General features: G+C 39.6%; 1 protein-coding gene across 3 annotated transcripts in view; it reads left to right on the top strand.

The window, feature by feature from the left end:
* ABHD5 (abhydrolase domain containing 5, lysophosphatidic acid acyltransferase) overlaps nt 1-15129 on the top strand; it is a 34228-nt gene that overhangs the window by 16984 nt on the left and 2115 nt on the right. For all 3 annotated transcript variants that reach the window (XM_070577168.1, XM_070577167.1, XM_070577169.1), the window contains 3 exons: nt 114-486; nt 10564-10718; nt 13300-13411. In XM_070577168.1, coding sequence (XP_070433269.1) covers nt 114-486; nt 10564-10718; nt 13300-13411 — 640 coding nt within the window. The remainder of the gene's footprint in view (nt 1-113; nt 487-10563; nt 10719-13299; nt 13412-15129) is intronic.

Raw genomic sequence — 15129 nt, 5'->3', positions numbered from 1 at the left:
TATGAATGGATACCAGATGGTTTCTAGATTATTAATTTCTGATTGCTCTGAGAATACTATCCTTCTCAGAAGTAGTGAAGCTAAGCAGAATTTCTCTTTTATGTTTTCATTAGATGTCCCCTGCACATACAAAAAAGAACTTGTTCGTATATCTAATGGAAATAAAATATGGACACTGAAGTTCTCGCATAATATTTCAAATAAGACTCCACTTGTCCTCCTTCATGGTTTTGGAGGAGGACTTGGACTCTGGGCACTGAATTTTGAAGATCTTTGCACTGATAGACCCGTCTATGCTTTTGACCTCTTGGGCTTTGGACGAAGTAGTAGACCCAGATTTGACAGTGATGCGGAAGAAGTGGAGAATCAGTTTGTGGAATCCATTGAAGAGTGGAGATGTGCCCTAGGATTGGACAAAGTGATCTTGCTTGGACACAACCTGGGTGGGTTCTTGGCTGCTGCTTACTGTTTGAAGTACCCATCAAGGTAAGTGATGGTGATAGAAGAGAGACACCCAAGTGCTCGTCTCTACTTCCTGTCTTTGGTGGTGGTTGGTGTCTGAGCTTTATAAGACAGACATTCTCTTAAAGGACCCTATAGACCAAATAGCCACAGCTGATGGCCAGTTTAGTAGCTGAAATAATGACGTCATATTTTCCATTACACATGCTACACATTGGTTGAAGGCTTAAGAAAGACTTTCTATTTGTTAAACTTAGAATGTATACAATTTAAGCCGCAAGTGAAAATTCTTGTGGTTTTATTGTTATTGTCGTCATTAGACCTATGGATTCTAGCAGTCTTTTCCTCACCTTCTCCAGGTTATAGTGAGCTGTAATGGGAAAACAGAAGGTTAGAAATTAGGACTCCTAGGTACTAGTGTTATCTTTGTGGCTTAGTGCAAATCACTTAACCTCTAAGCTTTTCCTCATTTCTTCATTTCTAAACTACAGAAAATATACCTGTATAATGTATCTTACAGAGTTTTTGATTGTACTGTGCCCTAACCTTTATTGTTACAGAATTATTTTTCAGAGACGTTGGATTAATGAGTGTTTGCTTCAGAATCTTTGTAGCATCTCCTTTCTTTACCTTATTTTCTTATGCTATTTCCTATTATTTATGTTGCTACTCTGAGGGGAGGTCATACTTGAGTGCTAAGAAAATCTCATTTTTGTTTTGCTCATCCTTTGGAAAGAAAAAAGATCAGCATTTTTGTGTTGCCGATGTATTTTTCCATTGGACTAATTTTTAAATCCAAGATTGCAACCGACTTTTGACATTGAGGTCTGTGAATGAGATATGAATGATGGTCATTTGCAGAGTGCATGTATGCACCTGTGAGGCTGCCCCATTGCATAACTCCAGGTGTGCTGTTGACACAGAATTTGATGGTGGAGCAGCAGCCCTGTGTACCTGGGGTTTTCCTCTAGAACAGCCAACTTTTTCTCTACAGATTCTTTATCTAAAATGTCAGCATTTGCACTTGATTTTTCTGGAGAGTTCCTAATCTTGTGTGTCCTAGATGTAATAGTCTTGTCTACTGGCAGACGTCTTCTTTCAAAAGAAGTCCAATTTTTTTCCTCCTAGTTGGGTTTTTGGGGATTACTGTCTTTTTTTTGTGTCCTCCTCAGTGACAAACACCTAGCTGTATTTGTGGGCAAAGGAAGACAAGGATACTTTTCTGGTATAACACAACAGGGCTATTTGTGGAGGTTGGGCTTCCTTTGTTTCTTATCAGGTGTTTATTATGTCTATCCTGTGGTATTTATCCCCTAGAGATACGACATGGAGCTCTGTGGGCTAGACTCTGGTCATGAAACCTCTTAGAGTCCTGACTCTTCATGGCTATCTGCTGTTTAGTTCAGTTGGTGAGATTTTCATTTGCAGTTGTGAAATGCTCTAAAGAAATAAGGGGTTTCAGTGATTCAAAAGGGAATGACTACTTCAAAACTATCTGTAAAAGAGAATAGCAACATATTTTGAATGACATGGGAGGCAGAACAAGTATCTAAAATAAAGCCAGTGGGGGCCAGCCCCATGGCCAAGTGGTTAAGTTCACACACTCTGCCCCAGCAGCCCGGGGTTTCCCCGGTTTGGATCCTGGACGACCTAGCACCGCTCATCAAGCCATGCGTCCCAGATGCTGCAACTAGACGGACCCACAGCTAAAATATACAACAGTGTCCTGGGGGCCTTTGGGGAGAAGCAGGAAAAAAATAAAAAAAATGAAATAAAGCCAGTGATCTCTGCATTGGACTGACTACCTTTTATAGAATGATTCTTGAATATTTGTGCCTAATGCTAGAAATCAAACTAAAGTACTGTATCAGGACCAAGAACCACTAAGTAATAGCAATAGACGAATGTGAGAATGCTTGAAATAAGTAGGATGTTTAAATTGGCTGATTGCTGTCAAATATTGAGTGGAACTCTACAGAATATGTTAGATATTGAAGCCTATATTTTAACTGCATAAAACTTAAATTATTAAACACAAGTTAATTTAAAAATAATGAGGTTCTCTGAATTTTCGGTAGCCCAGATAATGAATGAAGTCCAGTCAGAACACTGTGCTTGGCACATAGTGGGTGCCCAGTAAATATTTCTGGAATAGATGAATCTGGAAAGAGAATTGTAACTAAATTCACCTTTTAGCTTACCATTTTATGTTCTTTTTCTGCTTTCTCCTTCCACCTTGCATAAAAGCATTAAGAGATAGGAGTTGGTTATGTTATACCTTTGTCGACGAAAATAATCCATAACCAATCTATAAATGAAAATTTGGGTGAGTTTATTCTGAGCTTAAATCTGAGGATTATAACCCGGGGCCTTTCTTCCCAAAGGAAGAAAGGGCACCAAAGAAGTGGGGTGCACAGAGTGGTTATATACCCCCAGAGAGGATGTTTCACATAGGATTGAAATGTCCCTTTTACAATAGTCTCGAGACTGCTCTGTCGGCACAGCGATTGGTGGAAACAGCAGGTAGGTCTTCTGTCTCAGTGAACACAGCAGGGTGGCAGTCTGTTGTCTCCAGCTGAGTGGTCACAGGTGAGCTGGGTGGTCAAAGGTGAGTGCAGCAATCAGTTCCTAGCCTAAGGAAAAATGCTTATCCCTAAGGAAATGCTAATGTGGGGGGAAGTTGCACCTTTATCTCAAGGGCCTTTGTTCTGGCCATAGGACATGTCTAAGCAGATATGCAATGCGTGCTCAATAGCCACAGTCAGGCCCTTTTGGAAAAAACAAAGTCAGGCCGAATTAGGTTTATACCAAATGGCTTCCTCATATACTACAATATATCCTATTGCTTGCCATTTTTATTTGCCACCTTTCCACTTTCTTTATGGGAGAAAAACTGATTTCATATATGTAAGTGTAAACCGGAAAGATTTCAGTTTTAGCCCTTTTGACCAGTTAATTTACATCTTAAGTTACTGTGTCTCATAAAAACAAGTTATAGTGGAAATAAAGGTGAGATCATTTTGTGTGTATGTGTGAGAAAAAGATATTAGTGAGAATGTTTTTTCTAACATATACATAATATATCTACATATTTTACATAGTTAATAAATTAACCTGCCATTTGAACCAACAACTTCAGTTAATTTAGAAATGTGTTAAAGCTACAAAATAAAAGTAAGATTTTAAAATTTCTTTCTTTCTATTCTTATAAACTGGATAATACCCCAGTGTAGCACATAGTATGGGAAGGCAGAAGTTACAGTCTCTTGGGCCTCCTCCTTTCCCTGGGTTTTTTACTCTGTTGCTTTTCAGGATGGCTTTCCTTGAAGCACTTCTCTTTCAATGGAGAGGAAAGAGATAAATGAATAAGTATATCTCTGGTTTTTTCCTGTAGGCGCATCATCTCCTTTGTTGCAGATGTTCCTTACTGCCAACATTACTTTTAATGTTTCTCATTTTAATTTCATACCATAAAGAAATTTTTTCTGTTTGATCCTGATTGAGGAAATTCATACAAATTTACATAGATGATGTGTAGTTACGGTTAATAGAACTGTTCAGTAGACTCACAGATCCGAATGCAGTTAAACACAATTGATTACAGCAAGTGTAGATGTTCATAATTAGAGCAAACCTCATAGTAAGTGAGCTTTAGCGGTAACTGTCTCTTCAAGTTGCATTCATACTGAGCAGATGGGCTGGTTGTCTGGGTCGCTATCTGTGTGATCTGGAATGTTTTACCTGAGCCAGGAAAGCCTCCTTGTGGTACGCACGTACTGTCTCTGGTACAATAGAGTGGCCCTTTTAGTATCAGCTAAGCAAGTACAGAACTGCCTACTCTAAATGTCTCTTATCCAACTTTCACTTGATCCAAGTCCTTTTGTATTTAAAGACTTTTATTTTATTTTATTTTTTATTTTTTTTAAGATTTTATTTTTCCTTTTTCTCTTCAAAGCCCCCCGGTACCTGGTTGTATATTTTTAGCTGTGGGTCCTTCTAGTTGTGGCATGTGGGATGCCACCTCAGCATGGCTGATGAGCCGTGCTGTGTCCGTGCCCAGGATCTGAACCGGGGAAACCCTGGGCCGCCAAAGCAGAGTGCGTGAACTTAACCACTTGGCCACGGGGCCAGCCCAAGACTTTAATTTTTTTAGAGCAGTTATAGATTTACAGCAAAATTGAGAGGGAGATAAAGAGATTTCCCATATAATCCCTGTGACCCCTGCACATGCATAGCCTCCCCCACAATTACTATTTTTATTATGCTGTCATGAGATTAAATCTTTGAATTTCAGAAAAAAGTTTGTAGGGTTGGGGGAAAGGCTGTGAGAGGAGGGAAAGAATGGTCTAATAGAAACCAAATGAGATTCAGTTCATTTCTTTACTCATTGTGCATCTTTTCTTGTCTCTCTCTTTCCTTTTTTTTCTCATAATGGATTTAGAGAATGTTGCTTTTTTCTCTTCCTCCTCAGGTATGGAAAATCTTTTTTTTTCTCTTTTAAGTAAAACAACAGTTCCTTAATTTCTGTTGTTTCTATGCAGGAAGGAAAAATAAACACAAAGACAACAATTTTTTACTTGTTGGGACTTCCTGTCCCAATCCATACCTATTTCTGTCCTTATCTTTTATGGGCAGCCCCATTCTTCCATTCTTTGTTTATTTTTATAGGACAGTTTGAGGACAAGAGTGAATATGCCTAATTTAATGTGCTTGTTTAGGAAGGATTCTCATGATGGAAAAAATTCATCAGTTTTTATTCTCTATTTTGGTACAGTAGGTCATCCTGGGTGCTTCATTTCTATGAGCAGCAGAGTGCCTCTGTCCATACAGATTGTTTATAGCCTAACTTGTGGCAGTGATCACATATTTTACGTGGATTCTTGATACTGTTTAAAAACAGTATTCAGCAATTGTGATACTTTGTGTAAAAGTACCCAAATGATTCCTCCATTGAAATATTGGTGATGAATGAAATACTCCTAACACCATGTTCCAGCAGATTGATTGTGTTTAAATAATGTTGAGTGACTTTCTGTGCTTTTAAGGCTTACAGTATATTGTGGGAAGAGATTCAAATTAAATAACCACGCAAGTAGCATGACAGCTGTGGTGAGTGCTGGGCATGGGAAGTGGGCGGTGCTGTGAGAACTCTTGATGAGAATCTCTCCCAGTCTCGGGGGTCCAATATGGTACCCTAAAGAAGTGCAACTTGAACTGAGGTTGACGTCTCAAAGGGGAGTAGCAGGAGCGCATTCTAGGCAATGAGGACAGACCTTGCAAAGGCCCTGTGCTAGGTGGATGTCTGGACCATTCTGGACAGGCCATGTGGCTGGTGGGCAGAGAAGTTATGAACCAGTTAGTAGATGACTCCACTGGGGGCACAACCCCTGGGTTCCTTCCAAGAAGATGACCTTAGTTCATCTCAGTTTTCTCACCACAGTGTGTAATAGTTACAGATGCCATCTGTAATTTCACTTGTAGATTAATGTGCCATGTGATAAACAGTTGGGTGGTATACTGGCTGCCATTCTGTAAAACGTTCTTCATCAGGCAATGTCTGATCACCTTAAGATGGGAATGAAGGGAGAGTAGAGTAAGCCAGCAATAATAGCCAAAGATGCCATCTCCTTTCTTTCGTTTATGTGCTTATTAGATTTTTCTTTTAATTTTCCTTTCCTTCTGGCCCCTGCTGCTCAGGACTCCATAGGGAGACTATCTGTGTTTTATACGTATTTGTTATAAACTAAGGAAAAGGACACTATAGAAACTTTTACTTACTAAGAAGGTGTTAAGCAAAGGGATCTATTCCAAGTTAGAATAGAATAGGTTACAACTGGTCTTTACTTCTCCACTAAAAAGTTTTCAGATCATCTGATCTTTTGACCTTGCCTGGCACTGTCTCCTAACTGTGTAGACCTAGGCTGAACATTTCTTGTCGGCCCCTCTTATGACGAAAGGCTGTTGTACTTGACCTGAAGTTGGAGGTGTTTAGTTGCTTGTTCTCTGAACCTGCCCCATCCCCCACCCCCAGTGGCTTGGAGCCAATGGGAAATACCTGGGGCTAACTTCATCTTGAGAATGCCTCATTTATGCACTGACTAGAGTCCTTTCTAGTCTTCTTGTTCCTTTCCTTGTTCCTCAAGTACGTCCCGTAGACTCCCTTGTGCATTTTGGTTCTGGGTCTGATCGTTCTTGGTTTTGTATGTTTTCTGGTTGGTGGCTGACTTTAAATCTCATGAGTCAGGTTTATATACCCTTGTTAGCATTTATACTCAGCTGTCCCAGCATGTGGGAGCAGGTGTGTTGTCTACCGCCTTGCTCTTTAGGTTGTAATTTGCTCACCGTCTTCAAACGCAAGACCTACTCTAATGACTAACCCAGAGAAGAATGCCTTTTTGTTTCCAAACTGATGGGCTGTTCTCTTGTTCCTGCTCTGCCGGTTCTTTGTTTCCCTGTAGTTTGAATGAGTCTCTGATTCTTGACAAAAATATGTGATAGGATGACTCACATCTGCTGTTTGGCTAGACCCATTCCTTAATCTTGGCTGTGAACTAACAATCCCATTAGGGTCTTCTCTGTGGAATATTACAGGGTAGGGTCTGGAATATTATAATAGTTTAGATATATGTTAAAACCAAATAATTCTTCAGATGAGGAGATAATCTTTCACTAGAAAAGGAGATGAGAAGATAGCCGGGGAACTTAGTCTGGTGCCGGGTTATAATAATCTCTGAGCCAAAACCTGTGATGAGGCTTTCCTGAAGAATAGAAGTTAAATTACTTGCTGCTCACATGGTTCTAATCACTGTTTTCCCATGCTCCCTGGAATAAATTGTGGTCTAATAGTCTTCCTATTTTTGCTACTATAACTAGCCAACATTTCTGCGTATTTATTATCTGATAGCCACCAACCTAAGTGCTTTGCATGGTCTGTCTCATTTAAAATCCTTAAACCAAAAATAAGCAACAATTACTTTCTGAGGTCATTTACGTGTGGTGGAAGCAGATAATGTACAACTACAATTTAGACATTGCTGCAGAGCTTTTAAAAAATTGTTTTCAGGGGCTGGTCTTGTGGCATAGTGGTTAAGTTCAGTGTGCGCTGCTTCAGCAGGCCGAGTTCATGGGTTTGGATCCTGGATGTGGACCTACACCACTCATTAGCCATGCTGTGGTGGTGACCCACATATAAAGTAGAGGAAGATTGGCATGGATGTTAGCTCAAAAATAAAGTAAAAAAGGGTTTCAAACTTTTTTGACTATAACCCTCAAGTAAGAATTATATGTGTGTGTGTGTCTGAAACAGAAGTTTTGTGGAGTTATGCTTGTTATGATATATTTTCCTATTCCAAAGTGGCTCTGACTCTCTAAATGGATTTTACTGCTCACTAATGAGTAGTAACTTGCAAGATTAATATAAGAAATTAACAGTGACGTTCTGATGTCATCTGGGAGACCAGACTGAACTAACACCTGTGCTTAATCTATGGTTATACTTTATAAAATTTGTGTATCCTTATAGACAGGGACCAAAGGGAACATGGAATGTGTGCTGAGCATATTCCAAGTGTTAAGCACCATGCTAGGTTCTGAAGACACAGGACGGACCAATTATTGGAGCAATTTACTTCCTTTCCCAAAAAAAGGAAAGTTATCTGCTCTAGTATATATACTTTGTATAACTTGTTAAACTGGCATTTTACCTAGAGATGGTTTTTTTTTTTTTTTTTTGAGGAAGATTAACCCTGAGCTAACTACTGCCAATCCTCCTCTTTTATTTGCTGAGGAAGACTGGCCTTGAGCTAACATCCATGCCCATCTTCCTCCACCTTATACATGGGACGCCCACCACAGCATGGCTTTTTGCCAAGCGGTGCCATGTCCACACCCGGGATCCGAACCAGCGAACCCCGAGCCGCTGAGAAGCAAAACGTGCTAACTTAACTGCTGCACCACTGGGCCAGCCCCTAGAGATGATATTTTGAAGATCCATATTAAACAAGGCAAGCCAAAACTAAGGCAAAAACAGAATAACTACTTAACCAGGGATAGATGAGAGTTTCCCTCCCTCAGGTTTTCCTTTGTCCTGCCTCTTCTTGAGGTAGCAGGTCAGTAAGAGCCTAGACCAGACTGGACCAGATCCTTAACAAATCTGTAACAAAAATTTAATCATCTTTTAAGGTAAAGTATGTTTAATAAAGGGTTCATTTTCTCTTTAGGAGGTAAGTCAGTAGTGAGTAATACTGGCTGTTTCCTAACATGATTGTTTGCTGCTTTCAACTAGGTGGCTGTTTCATTAATTCCAGTCATACCCCTGGCACGCCCTCCCACCCACCTCAGCTCTCACTGTGGGCTGTAATAAGAGGAATTTAGGAGACAGTCAAAATATCAGAGATTGTCTCTGCCATTAAAAAACAAAACAAACTCATTCCTATCCCCCTTCCCATACACTGTTAGAAAATAGTCTCTTAACACTTTAAAGCAGTGAAGGCACTTGAGTATATGGAAATCTCATGTATCATATATTACCATAAAGATTCCTAGTTACATTCCACAAATCTTCTGAAGGCTATGAAATCTAGAGTACAGTGTTAGGACTGGCCTAGAGTTGCTGAAACTTGAGCTTTACCTTTACTGATATGTTTATCTTATGTTTTTTGGCATGTTCTTAGGAGACAGAGCCTTCTGCCCAATGGCTTGTTGGCATCTGTTAGTATACTGGCGTGAGGCAGTATGGGTTTTAGCCTGAGTTCTACATTAACTAGCTTTGTGTCCTGGACTGGGTCACATAGTGCATCTCAGTTTCCTTCTCATCTGTAGGATGAAAGATTGGGCTGAGTATTCTCCAAGGGCTTGGAGCTTTATGATCTAGGTCTATGTTCTGAAGCTTTCTGTTTGGGAAAATGCAGCAAAGCAAAGGATTCATTACTAACTCATCTTTATTTGTGCTGACAAAAATAATGAAACATTTTCTGTAGGGAATAATAGCCATCTATTCTCATGTTCTGTTTTTTTTACCTTTCTGGTTCAATTATGGCTTATTTTTAATAAATAATTTTATTTTTAATAATATAGTATTTAATAATTTTATTTAATCATGTTTAATAATTTTATTTTTAATAAATAAATAATAATTATGAATTATTATTCATCCTTGGGAGATTTTTGCTGGTATTTGTTGGGTGTTTTGATTACAGCTGAATATCATCTTGTGTCAAGAGGAGCTTTATACTTTGTTCAGGATCTTTATGATGTATAAGACCATGATTTGGCCACATAGAGGTATTGCTGATAGTTCTGGTTTTCCTTCATCACATAGAGGTTTCATAAGATGGAAGAAATAAAAGTATTAGTGATATGAAACAATGTTATGTGAGGTGAGACTGAAGGTTTACTGTTTGGTCAGTAAAGAAGAAAATTAGGAAGGGTTGGGAACAGAATCTAATACCAGTATACCATGATGTCATGGGTAGGGTAGGTGTGTTCCTATTTACCAAGCTAGAATCCCAAACTGGGGGGTATTTTTTCAGCCCATATTATTACATTATCCTTATGTTTGTGAAAAGTTCACTTAAAGTCCTTTTCAATCTGCCTAAAGTCCTAATGCCTACTACATTTTTAAAATGATTGGTAGAATAGGAGATAACTATTGTTGGTGTCTGAAGCCATATGAGTATAACATTAATCTCAGTCATTTCTTTAGTGTCACCCTTGAGATACATGGAACCATTGGATTTTTCTGAATGGTTGGTGATCTATATCATCTGCCAGAGTGTAGCTTAAATAACAACAAATGCTATCTTTTCTTGTTTCTCAAGGATAGTCACATAGTTTTCATGTACCCTTTCACACATCCTTTATTATCCATTTTTAGATACATTAAAAATGAAGCCCTCTTTCTACCATACACCTCTCAAATCCTATTAAATCTCAAGAATTCACACAGAATAAGAGCATGATGTATCCTGTTCAGTCATTAGTTTTCTCTTTGATGTGAAGGTGTTTGAAAGTGGTTCATTCTACCTTTACAAATTGTGTTAGTTCTTTATCGTCCTAGGGTGAATGTGCTAAATGAACTTAAATCTGTTCTTTCCCCAACAGGGTTAATCATCTCATTTTAGTGGAGCCTTGGGGTTTTCCTGAGCGACCAGACCTTGCTGATCAAGACAGACCAATTCCAGTTTGGATCAGAGCCTTGGGAGCAGCATTGACTCCTTTTAACCCTTTAGCTGGCCTCAGGATTGCAGGGCCCTTTGGTGAGTGCTTATGTCTGTGTCCTAGGAAAGCAGAATGTTTATAGATTAGCAGTAGAGGAGTATTTTAGTTGAAAATCTTAAAACAAAAAAGTGGAAACAATTTTTCTCCTCCTCCTAAAAAGTACCAGTCCATTCATAAAGTTGAATGAAACCAGACTCTTCTCCTTGAAGAGGAGTCTTTATATTGTAAACATTACAGGTAATTAGCAAAGCAGAGAAAGGCAGGAAATGCTGAGGATGAGGATAGCTGGCCTTGAACATTCTGAAAAAAGCCAAGCAAGCAGAGTGTCTTTGGGAGGTTTATCTGCTAGCCCAGCACATTGGGAGAAGTGCAGCATGTTGACCTGTTGGTGAACATTAGAGAGCATTTGGCTGGTTGATCATATCCAGCCGGCAGGTAGGTCACAAAGCCTGACTGATCCACCATGGGAACGACAGACACCATCACACTTACAAATTCTTTCCTTGCCCCATAATGTTAGAGTGTTTAGAAGATAGTCATCCTTTTCCACAAAGATTTTGGGGACTCCTTGTTTGTGTTTCTGGTCACATTTTGAGGGTACCAATGTTTAGTCTCTGATTTAAGTTCACTTGACTCTCAGCTCCTCTGTCTCAGCCCCACAGCCAAGGGAATTTCCTTTCCTTGTTGTCGGAGATGGTGATGGTCTGGACCTCTGCCTTTTTCTCTTAAAACTTATGTCAGTTAGAAGCACTTCTAGCTGAAAGTAACTCACTGCCTAAGTGGTTTAAAACATAAGGCCTTTTCTTATTTCCTTAACAAGCAGTCTAGAGGCAGGTGGTTTTAGCATTTGTTCTCGTAGCTAGCTAATTGTTGTTAGGGTTTGAGTCTGTGTCTGTGATTCTCTCGACCTTTTTCCTCACAGTTGTGTGATGGCTGCTATGGCAGGAAGCATTGTCCCACAAAGCAGCACTCTGAGCAAGAAGGGAAAGCATGGAAAATGGTTCTTCTCTCCAAGATGCTCTTTGTCAGGGGGAAAAAATCTTACCTGGAAGTCCCCAGCAGACCTCCGCTTATGTTTCTGCCCACCCCTAGTTCTTCTACCAGCAGAAAAGAAGAAATCTCTGTGACCGATCAATCGTGATTTGTTCCCAAGGGATGAGTGAGGGGCTTGCTTTCCTGGGCATGTTGCTGCCTAATTAATATACAAAAGTTAGGTTCTGTTACAGCAGGAAAGGAAGAGAGGCATGGGGTATGGGGGGGGGGGTGGTGTTGTGGGTGAGGGTATGGAAATACTGCTGCATAGGTGACTGTAGATTCTGCACCCCTCAGCCAGGCCTGGCCCTCCTTGCCCTTTGAGGTAGGGAGAACAGTGGGACTGCAGGAATCACACGAGGGCACAGGAGTTGAACTGGTAACCACACTACGCTCCCTCAGTGTTCTTATAGATAGCCTTTTTCCCTCCCCTCAGTCTTTCACCCCTCTCTAATAGAGCCACTCCTTCTTAGGTACCTGGTTCTCCTTTGATGAACTGCATCGTTTAATCTGTATAGTCCTGAAATATAAGTGGATTTTGCTTGCTCACAGTTACACAAGTAGCAATTATGGGAAAAGTTAAAGTATGAGAAGAAATTTGGAGACGGGTGGGGGAGGGAGGATGCTTAGGGGGGAGGGGACCTTTAAAGCCATGTCCTCTGTCTCCCATTATGGCTTGCATGTGGAGGTGCTAGTGGGGGGTGATGTAGAGTGTCAGCTGCATCCTAGAAAGTCTTGATGGAGCTGTATAATTCCTTCGCAGGTAGAAAAGTAGGGCCAGGAAAGAAGTAAGACTTTGCTAGGTTAATGGACAGTGATAGCAGAAAGAGAAACTGGCCAGTCTTGGGGACCCTAGAAGGGAAAACAGATGACTAGACGAAGGCTCCCGCTCTTCTCCCTCTTTTCTTTTGGGGGCCTAGTCCCTGCCTCTCACCTCAGGAGTGGCACCATGGAGGCCACTGTGGATGGCCTTAGCAGGGAGTATTGCTAGTGACCCAAGCAGAAACTGAATTTATTTTCCCACAGAAATATTTATATATCCCAATTCACTTTATTTAGATGTTAATGTGTTGGAATTGTGGAAGAAATACAAGTTAATAAGTTAATTTTATGTGTGAGCTGCTCTGTTCCCCTGCCATGTTTAATAGAATTTATTTTCCTACAAAAAGAAGTCTTAGACAACTAACTTATGTTTTTGAGCTTCTAAAGCACATCTGTAAGTCAGTATATTTTTATATTTAATTTTTTATTTTATTTATATTTATAAAGTTATAAATATAAATATAAATTTATATATTTATATATAAATATATATAAATAAAATATAAAATTAAAAGATATATATTTATAAAATTAAATTTTATATTTAACTCTTTAATTTTTATTTTGATCTTAGGGAACTTGAGGAGAGCAGCTTCTAGGATCTGTGCTTTTTTTCTACCTAAAATATATATTTGAATACATGTATATATGTAGCATGTAACACAGCATACAAGCAAACACTAAAACTTCGTCTTAATTAGTCTGTAAATCTATTATAATTTAAAACATACATATAATTTAAAACACTCATTTCCTGTTAAATAGGTTTAAGTCTAGTGCAGCGTTTAAGGCCTGATTTCAAACGGAAGTATTCTTCGATGTTTGAAGATGATACTGTGACAGAATACATCTACCACTGTAATGTACAGACTCCAAGGTAAGGGTTATGATTCTAAATTTACTGTGTTTGTGTTTTAGACTTTTTTTTTTTTAAATATAGGAATAGTCCAGGAGATTTTTATCAGTAGTTAAATGACTAAATTTAAAAGGACAAGTAGTTAAATGACTGTTACTTCTTAACTTACTCATCTATTCATGGGATACCTACTATATAAAACATTGTGCTAGATTCTGATGGGAGTTTAAAAAGCAAGATGTACTTTATCTTGCCCTAAGGTGCTTATGGGTAACTTGAGGAAATCTTGGTCTTAGGCAGTTCTAGAAAGTGGTTGGAGTTGAGAGAGTTTCAAGTAAAATAGCATTTCCAAACTGAGTATGAATATTCTACAAAAATAGGGGTGCTGGATTAAAACAAAAGTAAATGGTTTTCTATACCTTGGATCTTCTTATAATCTTTTACTCTGCCAAACGGTATTAAATCCCCAAATGCATGGGAGATGCTATGCAACATTTTTCAAGTTCAGTTGATGATTATACCCCTTTTTTACAGAGTAACTCTTAATGTCTATAGATCAGCATCCGAAACACTGCTGCCATGGGAGAGGGGTTGAGTAGAGGGGGAGGGGGCTTCTGCATGTATTTTGACAGTGATTAGAAGAAGGAGAGAGAGAGAGAGCATAGTAGCTAGAGGGAGCAAGAGGACCAAACAGAAGTGTTTCTTATCTTTAAAAAAATATGACTTAGGGATGTTGAGTGCAAGGCACCCATGGAGAAAACAGAGCCTGAAGTTAGTGGAGATCTAGGAAAAACCTGAAAGACAAGACCCTAGAGTCGCTAGGGAGAGGATCAAGAGTGGAGTGTCAAGGTGCGAGCTCCGGTTCTCATGCTTCGTTGTGTACCAGAATTATTGGGAGAGCTTGTCAAAAATGTGATTCCTGAGCCCTGTCTCTAAGACTCTGATTCAGCAGGTACTTTTGGGCCTTTAACAAAAGCCCTTTTGTTAAAGATGGGCTGCCTCTTTAACAAATGTTGCAGATGATTCTAGTATAGGTGGGCCGTGGACCACATTTTAAAACATAGAAGTAATACCTCGTCCTTTCTAAGACTGAGGCTTGGGTGAAAGGCTGTGGCTGGATGCAGAGTCAGCCTCCCTCGCCTTTTCTCCTCCCTCACTTTTGGTGGAAGATATCTACACACACTTTATTAAAAAGATTGAGGCCGTGAAAGCTGTTGAAGTGTAGCTGTAGCCTTAGTCTTTTGAATAAAGTAGGTTAGAGGTTCTCTGCCAAGAGTGAGGGAGGCTGGAGCGGTTTGGGGTACTCAAGAGATTAATGTTTTGTGACTCACTAGGCAATTGGGTCTGGTAGATTAGATCTTTATTCACTTCCACCTGGTCTGTCCCAGGTGCCTCATCTATTTCCCTGCATGACTGAAGTGTTTTATTCTTCGCTTACTCACATTTCGTGATTACCCAGGTCTGTGTAGTCCTAGTGTGTTGCCTTTCTTGTGGAGGAACTTGAATTCTTCATAAAATACATTTTGTAATTTTGCCTAGTACCACAATGGAAGCAGAAATGACAGCAAAATGGATCTATCCTGGGAGTTTGCCAAGTGTTCCTTGTTCTTTTATGTGATGGTCAGTCAGGTGTGGTCATGAAAAAAGATATAGAAGAGGCCCAAGAAAACAAATTTTATTATATTCACAGGTCCTAGAGAGTGGGTCACTGAATGCCATGAAGGGTCACAGGGGGCTGC

The sequence above is a fragment of the Equus przewalskii genome, chromosome 15, assembly GCF_037783145.1.
Source record: "Equus przewalskii isolate Varuska chromosome 15, EquPr2, whole genome shotgun sequence".
In the NCBI taxonomy this organism is placed as follows: Eukaryota; Metazoa; Chordata; class Mammalia; order Perissodactyla; family Equidae; genus Equus; species Equus przewalskii.
Note: the sequence above shows the minus strand (reverse complement) of the source record. Positions and strands in the feature narration are given on the sequence as shown.